General features: G+C 39.6%; 1 protein-coding gene across 5 annotated transcripts in view; it reads right to left on the bottom strand.

Annotated features, from left to right (window-relative positions):
* The window catches only part of NAA15 (N(alpha)-acetyltransferase 15, NatA auxiliary subunit), a 73900-nt gene that overhangs the window by 22609 nt on the left and 41717 nt on the right, over nt 1-9574 (bottom strand). For 4 of the 5 annotated variants that reach the window (XM_006766056.2, XM_006766057.2, XM_015565514.1 and 1 more), the window contains 4 exons: nt 7051-7220; nt 4972-5124; nt 2840-2968; nt 1013-1226 (listed from right to left, as the gene is read on the bottom strand). In XM_006766056.2, coding sequence (XP_006766119.1) covers nt 1013-1226; nt 2840-2968; nt 4972-5124; nt 7051-7220 — 666 coding nt within the window. Of the gene's footprint in view, nt 1-1012; nt 1227-2839; nt 2969-4971; nt 5125-7050; nt 7221-9574 lie in introns of those variants that run through there. The other variant, XM_015565516.1, reaches the window with a different exon arrangement.

The following is a 9574-nucleotide window of genomic DNA, read 5'->3' as shown; positions in this document are numbered from 1 at the left end:
ACATAAAAGGGTACGGTCTTTTTTTTTTTTAGTTTTATTCATTTCAAAGGGGCCGCATCCGGCCCGCGGGCCGTAGTTTGCCCATGGCTGGGCTAGGGGCAATGGTTGGCAAACTCATTAATCAACAGTACAACGATTGAAATTTCTTTTGAGAGCCCCATTTTTTAAACTTAAACTATATAGGTAGGTACATTGTTATTAACTTAATTACGGTACTCCTAAGGCTTAGGAAGAGCCACACTCAAGGGGCCAAAGAGCTGCATGTGGCTCGCGAGTCGCAGTTTGCCGGCCACGGGGCTAAGAGAACAGTATTTTTCTTTTGTTGCTTAGAGAAATTCACAAAGTGACTGTCATCATTTTCTAAGCATGTATACCTTCAGTATCCTCTGGATCCCCCCCCCAGATATCAAAATCCCCAGATATTGAAGTCCATTATATAATGAACCAGTTTTTGCATATAGGCTACAACACAGTATAACCAAACATCACTTCATTTACATGGGTTCAGTATAGTGCTTGGCACATGATAAATTCAAGTTTTACTATTTGAAACTTTCTGGGATCTCCCACTTATTTATTTGTTTGTTTGTTTGTTTATTTGAATTCTCACCCAAGGATATGATCCTATTGATTTTTATAGAGAGAGGAAGGGGGAGAGAGAGGGAAACACCAATGTGAGAAACATTGATCAGTTGCCTCCTGTGCACCTGACTGGAGATTGAACCTACAATCCATTTATATGCCCTGACCAGGAATCAAATCCAGGATCTTTTTTAACATGGGATGATTCTCCAACCAAATAAGCAACCCAGCCAGGGCCCCCTTCGTTATTTTCGACCCATGTTTGGTTGAATCCACAGATGCAAAACCCACAGGTTAGGGCTAGTTATAATATCTTCCCAGAGAATGGTTAAGAAACTGCTCAGGAAAAATTTATATATTACACAAAAACATAAATACACATACTCATACCACAGCAAACAATAAGAGTTCTTTGTATATCATACCATACCTGTATCAGCTTCACGTTCTTTATTCTCATCTGTAAGGGGGTTGTCATGAAGCTTCAAGTAGATCTCTATAGCAATTCTTGCTGCCTTGAAGTAAAATGGATGCTGTCGAAGTACATCTTCTAATTTTAATAAGTCCACATATGATCTAAGGGTAATCTTCCTCATGCAGTATGTATGAAAGTCAAACTGGTCATCAGTGATTTCTATAAAATGCTAATAAAATTGTCTTTTTTATTATATTGAAATAAAGCAATACCAAAGAAAACAACAAAACTCAAATCCTTGGAATTACCTATGACCTAAGCATAAAAACATAAGTAAAATAACAAAAAGTTACAATCATTCAATATACTAAACACTTTGCAAATAAGCAAATATAATTGGCCATCACCAATTAGCAAGACATATGGCACATACAAAGCACTGAATTACTTGTTGGATGAAAAGGAAACACAATGCTTTAAAACGTATTTATTCCTTCCTTAATTATCCTATATAATAGAGAGCTAATATGCTAATTAGACCGAATAGCAGGACAACCGTCCAGACAACCTTCTGGGCAAAGCCAGGGCTGCAAGGGTCAGCTGAGGCAGACAGGGCTTCTTCAAGGGCTGAGCCCCCTGCACAAATTTCATGCATCGGGCCTCCAGTACTTAAATAAAGCTATCATGACAAATCAAACAGTATACATAATGATGTAATATAGTAAGATTTGCATAAACATTCAGTTTTTACATTTAGAACAATTTTGCTAAGTATTATAATATTCAGTATCTGGTAACTTTTATAAGGCTACAAATCTGAATGCTATGAAATAGTAATGCTAGTATGTAGAAATCAATTAGCAAGTAAATCAAGCAATCAGAAATGAACACAATTCAACTAAGCTCTGGGGTTCTCTATTTAATGAAACAAGCATGAAATTATATAACCTATTTTTATCTGGAAATAAAACACAGAAAATAATCAAAAGTGAAGAGGACTACAAAAACAATGAATTTATAAAAAATGAGGCATTATATAGGCTATTGAAATATTGTAAAAAGGCTTCTAAGCTCCCATCTCATAAATACCAAGGGAATATGGTATCCCTAATCAAATCTATGACAAACAGGTTTCTAGGATAACTTAATGAACTTTGTGTTATTCAAGGAACAGCAGCTATTTCAAAGAAACATTAAAAAAAATCAATGAAAACATAAGATACAAACTTTCCATAAATACTTTTACATGAACTCTTGCAGGAGGAGTAGACAATGGGAAAGTCTGCAGAAAATGCAGTCTATAATATCCTATCTAATAAAAGAGTAATATGCAAATTAACCATCACTCCAACACAAAAGATGGCAGCACCCGGTCCTCTCAGCCCCGCTGGAGTCCTCCAGTCTTAGGGGCGGCCGCTGAGAACAGGGCCTGCTTGGCCGTCGCCCGCAGTGACCCGGGAGCAGTCACGCAAGACCCGCAGACAGCACACAGTAGGGCCTGCTTGGCCGTCGCCCACAGCAACCCGGGAGCAGCCAAGTGGGCACCGCAGACAGCAGAGAGCCACAGGGAGTGGGCCTAAGCTGTCAGTAGGACATCCCCTGAGGGCTCCCTGATTGGAGAGGGTGCAGGTTGGGCTGAAGGATCCCCATCCACCCCCTATGCACGAATTCTGTGCACTGGGCCTCTAGTTTCCATTATAAAGACTGAAAAATGTAAATACTAATATTTAGAAATCACTTAATGTAACTTATAAAGAGAAAAGAAAAAACAATAGGACTTACCCCACATCTTTAATATTTAAGAGAATTAAAATAAAAAACTCATATATTCAGGGTACTTACTCTCTCAATTTCATGACATTTCTTAAGCGCTTCACCAAATTTATTCATTGTCTTATAAGCCTGGGCACATTCTGTCTGGAACCACATGCACTGCATTTCATTCAAATTCTCTACCGCTGATGTTCCTTCCTATGTGAAAAATCACACATATTCAAGAACATTTCTTACCTAATACATTATTCTACCACAGGATTTCAGAAAAAGATGGTCAAATAATCTGAATTCTTTCAAAATCGTTTTGTTTTTTAACCCATTCTCAGATTAAGAGGGAATAAAATGTGAAACTGAAATTATATATATATTTTTTTGAAATTATATTTCTAACCACACAAAAAATATGTACCTTTGTAAACAACTAATCAAAAGCTACACTAATAAAAGACAAAGATGCTAATTGGCCATACCTTCGCTATACCCACCAGCCAATCAGAATGACTATGCAGATTAACCCAACCAAGATGGCGGTTAATTTGCATATGCCAGCTGGGAGCAAAGACTGGAGACAACGTAGAAGGAAGCCAAGTGCTGCAGATGGGAGCAAAGTAGAGGTGGCGGAGACAGGAATGGAGCCAAGGCGGCAGAGGTGGGAGGCAGGAGCGGAGCCAGGGTGCTGTGGGCAGCTGGGGCGCGGTGGGCAGCAATGGGAGGCGGGAGGCAGCGGGGAGGTAGAATAGGCCCTTGACGTCGGGGGTGAGGGGGGACCTGAGCACTTAGCGCAGAGGGATAGGACAGGCTCTATGGGAGGGAACGGAGCGGAGTTGCACTCACACTCAGTCTCAGACTTCAGTTTCCTGGTGTGTCAGGTGGCCCTCCCTGCCTTCACTGGGTTGCAAGGTTCAGCTCAAAAGACTGAGAGCCTCCAGGGTGGTTGGGAAGGCAGTTGTGGGGTGGGGGAGCGGTGAGGGCAGTGGGCGAGCGAATTGGCTGGAGGTGGGGCAGCAGGGCTCCCAGATTGGTTGGATTGACAGGGCGGGGCTAACCTTTGAGAGGTGGGAGGGGGAGTGTAAGGGAGTGTGCCACCGGCCTGCCGGCTTTACTCTTGCATGGCGATTGTGGTGGCAGTGGCAGTTACTACCCTAGCCAAGGTGGAGCAGAGGCCAGTGGAGCAGGACATCCCGGCATCCAAAGGGGAGGGCGCCAAGAGCGGCTCCACAATGGGGCTGCTGCCTATAGGCATCCTCCAAGTGGGTGAACGCCAGGCCCAGGGAAGGTGAGAACCTGGCATCTGGTGGAGGGCAAGGGACGGCAGCGTCCGCGGAGCATGCGAGGTGTTGGGGGCGGTGGACAAGGCCCTGATGGCAGGCTAGGTCTAGGGGACCCTACACACTCATGATTTAATCGTGCGCTGGGCCTCTAGTATCTATATAATTGGGGTTGGAGAGTAACTTAAGAAACAGAACACTAGGCACATAGCAGGTACTCGATTTATATTAATTTCCTTCAGCCCTAAAAAAATTAATCTGAACATCCATCAATATAAATCAGAGTTAAAAAACCCATTGTACAACCATCTAAAAGGTAATAATGTTTTATACTAACATTGATTTTTTTTTTTGCTGATAAGGTGATTTAATTAAACTCCTATTTTGATGTTAAAAATATTAGAAAATGCCAAGCCAGTGCTGCTCAGTGGTTGAGCATTGACCTATGATCCAGAAGTTCATGGTTCGATTCCAGGTCAGGGTACATGGAATTGATCCCCAGTAAGGGGCATGCAGAAGGCAGCCGATCAATGGTTTTATCTCATCATTCATCTCTCTCTCTCTTTCTCTCACTCTCTTTCAAATCAATAAAAATATATATGTTTTAAATATATATCAGAACCAAACTTTGAAAATAAGTAAGGTATACAAGTATGATATGTTTTGTTTTTTTTTAATATATTTTATTGATTTTTTTTTACAGAGAAGAAGGAAGAGGAATAGCAAGTTAGAAACATCGATGAGAGAGAAATGTTGATCAGCTGCCTCCTGCACACCTCCTACTGGGGATGTGCCTGCAACCAAGGTACATGCCCTTGACCAGAATTTAACCTGGGACCCTTGAGTCCACAGGCCGACGCTCTATCCATTGAGCCAAACCAGTTAGGGCTGAACTGTTTATTCTTAAGTAAGAATATTAGCTGTACAAACCCTTGTAAACTTGGAGCACATTTCTTCAGCCTCCTTTATCAGATTGGCTTTTAGCATATATTTTGCACACTTGGAGTTGATAAATCTGTCTGCTGTGTCCAAAGCCTGGGCCTCATCCATCCATCTCGCAGCTTCTTTAATATTCCCAGCATGCTTACAGGGTACAAAAACAAAATAAACCCGTCAATATGCTAATATTCCTATGCAAGTAATTAATTACCTATTGATATGACTGAAACCACAAATGAAAGAAAGGTATTCTTCTGACTAATCAGTGCAGATGCATAAATTCTGCTATAAGTTCTGATACCTTTCTGGCCATGTAGACTAAAGACTCTCTAATAGTAAAGACTTATTTTAATACTAGAGGTCCAGTGCACTAAATTAGTGCACGGGGTGGGTGAGTGAGGAGGGGCGGAGGGAGGGAGGGTGGCTCTCAGCCCAGCCTGCACTCTCTCCAATCCAGGACCCCTCGGGGGATGTCTGACTGTCTCTCACAATCCGGGACCACTGGCTCCTAACCGGTCATCTGCCTGCCTACCTGCCTGATTGCCCCTAACCACCTCTGCCTGCCTGACTGATCACCCCTAACTGCTCTCCTACAGACCTGATCGTCCCTAACTGCTCCCCTGCTGGCCTGATCGCCCCTAACTGCCTCTGCCTCGCCCTACACCTGGGACCCAGGATTCCCTCCTCCAGCCGGTTGTAGGCACCCAGGACTCAGGCTTCCCTCCCTCTGGCCGGCTGCAGGCACCCAGGGGGTGGGAGGCTTGTCCCTCTCCTGGGCCACAGCCTGGCTGGTCTCCATTCCTCTCTCCCCAGTGTTGAGTGTCTGAGCCATTATGATGTGATTGTGTGAGGGCGTGATGACCATTTGCATATTCGCTCTTTATTATATAGGATTATTGACTACTATTATAACTTCATTGCCAACAATATTATCTAGCACACAGTGAATACTCAAAAGTAATGGTTGAATCAAAGAATAAATAATAATTGAAATATTTACGTGAGAACAACATAATTAAATGTAAAGGTCATACTGGTAAGAGGCAAAGGGATGACCAATTTCTACCCAAAGGAACCATGGAAACTGATTAGGATCATTAGTGAACATTCCACAGTGATCCTCACTCCAGTTCAACTAACTAGTCCATTTGGCAAAGCCAGAAAACTAATGAACATAACCTAGATTTGAAAAGTGCTTTTAAAACATGACTTAATTTCTTTTTTTTTTTTTAAATATATTTTATTGATTTTTTACAGAGAGAAAGGGAGAGAGATAGAAACATCGATGAGAGAGAAACATCGACCAGCTGCCTCCTGCACATCCCCCACTGGGGATGTGCCTGCAACCCAGGTACATGCCCTTGACCGGAATCGAACCTGGGACCTTTCAGTCCGCAGGCCGACGCTCTATCCACTGAGCTAAACCGGTTTCGGCCATGACTTAATTTCTTTATTTTTGGTAAATAAATTATTGGTTTACAAGCTCTTCCCCAATAAGTTTTATTATTAAATTATATTTGTATATTAATATAATTTATTTTAAGATGATACTAAAACATATGATTAGAAATTCTCATACAAGACCCAAGAATTGAGGAGGCAAAAGATATATGTAAAATTCAGAATAGAATCTTTAGTTTAATTTCATTAACATTACCAGATACTTATATATGATCAAACTCAAATGTTAACAGAAGCAAGTATTTCACAGCAAATATAATTACTTTTGATTACCTACACTCTTATTACTTAAAACCAAAAAAATAACCAGATACACATATATGTGTGAGAATGTATGAAAATATATAATAACCACATATAAATAACAATATATGTGTCTATATAGATAGCTAGATAGATAGCTAGATAGATAGATATGAGTGGTCCAATTAGCATGACCATGACAAGTATAACAGTAATCAGACTAAGAATGTACTATGCTTGGTACTTCATGTTTTATGAGCTGTCAAATAGTTATTGTTCTTATAGCACTAAGAATCAATAAAATATAGAAAAAAATTTCTAAGTCTCGTTACTCTATAAGAAAAAAATAAAGGAATAGATTTTTACCTTATAGATTTTAGCTTTCACAAGAAAGAGTTCTATCAATGTAGGTGTACTTTCAATAGCGGTATTTATGTATTCAAGAGCGATACATGGCTGACCAATTTTGTCATAATGTTGTGCCAAGTAGTACTGAACCCAAAGTAATGTGGTTGGCGGTTCCTCTTTTCCATCATCTTTAAAAAGTAAGGGAAGCAGGTGGAAGAGGAAAGAAACCAAGATTAGTCATTATACATATACATATTTTATATATATGTGTATACACACACACACACACACACACATATCAAGAGGATACCCACCTCAAAATGGGCATTCTATCTTTATTAATAAAGAGAGTAGTTTGAACCATGTCACTTGTGTAGCTAGCTGTAAAATTACCCCTAAATGTACTAGTATAAGATCTTTGGATGGGATCACACTTTCTTTTCTGTATCACTACAGCACCTAGCCCAATGCCTTGCATTTAGTAAGAACTTTACATAGTAAACATGGTGGGTAAATGAAATCAAATATATATTACCTAAAGGAAACTGAAAGGGGTGGGGAAAGACAAGTTGTACTAGAACTATGAGTGTATTGACCAGGAATTTATATATGAGAAAAGAAAAAAGAAAAAAAGGCAAAAGAAATTTTCCATTAATGTGAAAAAAAAAAAAGAACAAGGCCAACTGTTTAATTGGTTTTCTCACTATGTACTAAACTATACATATATATATTTATGATATGGTTATTTTAAATTCTGGTGATTATAACATTCTTAATATATTTTAATATTATGGTGAATATGCAACAATTCATAATTGGGGTAGAATAAAAACTATACCCCCCAAAAAAGATAAGTAAAAATACTTATTCTATTTCATAGTTTAATTTTTATATACTCATAAGAAAATGTGTAAGTTAAATACAGAACCCACACATTAAAAAGTGCTTTTTATAACACAAATTTCTAAAATCAGAGAACTGTTCTTTGCTTTCAAAGAAAGCAATAGATTGCTTATTTTTTTCCTGGTAAAAGTACGATGGCTCAGTGAACAAACAATAGGAGTGGAACTCACCAACTCCCGATCTGATAGATCTGCAACTAAATGCTGCATATTCTTGGGCATTTCATTGAACCTCTTCCACATTTGTAAAATATGTAGAAAAATGCTGATAATCAAAGGAATATTATGATGATTAACCAATGAAACCATGGTAACGCCTTCTAAATAGTATTAAAATGAATCTGAGACCTAGAAATTATGATCAAACCAACAGCAATGAGCACCCCAGTTTCCATACTGGGCTTTCCCACTGCAAGAACCAGGGCTCCTTGGGAAAAAACAATTGATTCCAGGTCCATTATGGACAGTGTACAAGATAAACTGGAAAAAGAAAATTGTAAGGAAGCTATCAACTACTACCATGGTATAAGAAGGCTGGAACCATTGAAACTGCAATGACTCGCCCCAGCTGATTTGGCTCAGTGGATAAGAGCATCAGCCTATAGACTGAAGGGCCCTGGGTTCGATTCCAGTCAAGGGCACATGCCCCAGTTGTGGGCTTGATCCTCAGTAAGGGGTGTGTAGGAGACAAACAATCAATGATTCTCTCTCATCCTTGATGTTTCTATCTTTCTTTCCCTCTCCTTTCCTCTCTGAAATCAATAAAAATATATTTTGAAATTGCAAAGACTTAAAACAGCAAATATGTTTAAATCCAGGAATTCATAATACCTTTAAAACATGTACTAGCCATATTTGAAGGATGTTAGTAACCCAATTCATTATTTTGAAAACTGGTAAAGAACGGGAAAAAAAAGGTAGAAGAGGCAGGGAGAAAAAGCAGCATGTATCTTGTTTTTCCTATGCATAATGAAATATTGGATAAGCACAAATAGATCAAAAAAATTTCTTTTAAGGTAACAAAAATGAATGATAGAATATAAACAGTTTATAATTTCTACCAATTGCTAACATGTATAACAAATACTACATGTCTCTTGATGGAAGAACATACCACCACCCATGAAATAATCCTGCTCACTGCTCTTCTGATAAAAAACAAAAGCAAACAACGTACACCCCCCGACCCCCAACTTTAAATCTCATCAAGCCTCTGTCTATTAGAAGTTTCTGTGATGATGGACATGTCCTATATCTGCCCTGTCCAATATGGTAGGCAGTCACTTCAGATGGCTATTAAGCAGCATTTAAAATGAGGCTATTGCAACTGAGGAATTGAATTTTTAATTTTTTATAGCCAGACTGTAGAAAAACTCAAGCATATCTGATTTCCTTAACAAACAAGTTGCAGGAAGAAGAGAAGATAGAAGAAAAGCCTATAGAATAAAAGAGAGTTAAGAGACATATCAACAGCCCTGGCTAGTTTGGCTCAGTGGATAGAGTGTCAGCCTGCGGACTGAGGGGTCCTTGGTTCGATTCTGGACAAGGGCACATGCCCAGATTGTGGGCTCGATCCTCAGTGGGGGGCTTGTAGGAGGCAGTCGATCCATGAACTTCTCTATGTTTCTCTCTCTCCCTCC

The sequence above is a fragment of the Myotis davidii genome, unplaced genomic scaffold (assembly GCF_000327345.1).
Source record: "Myotis davidii unplaced genomic scaffold, ASM32734v1 scaffold436, whole genome shotgun sequence".
NCBI classification, from domain to species: domain Eukaryota; kingdom Metazoa; phylum Chordata; class Mammalia; order Chiroptera; family Vespertilionidae; genus Myotis; species Myotis davidii.
Note: the sequence above shows the minus strand (reverse complement) of the source record. Positions and strands in the feature narration are given on the sequence as shown.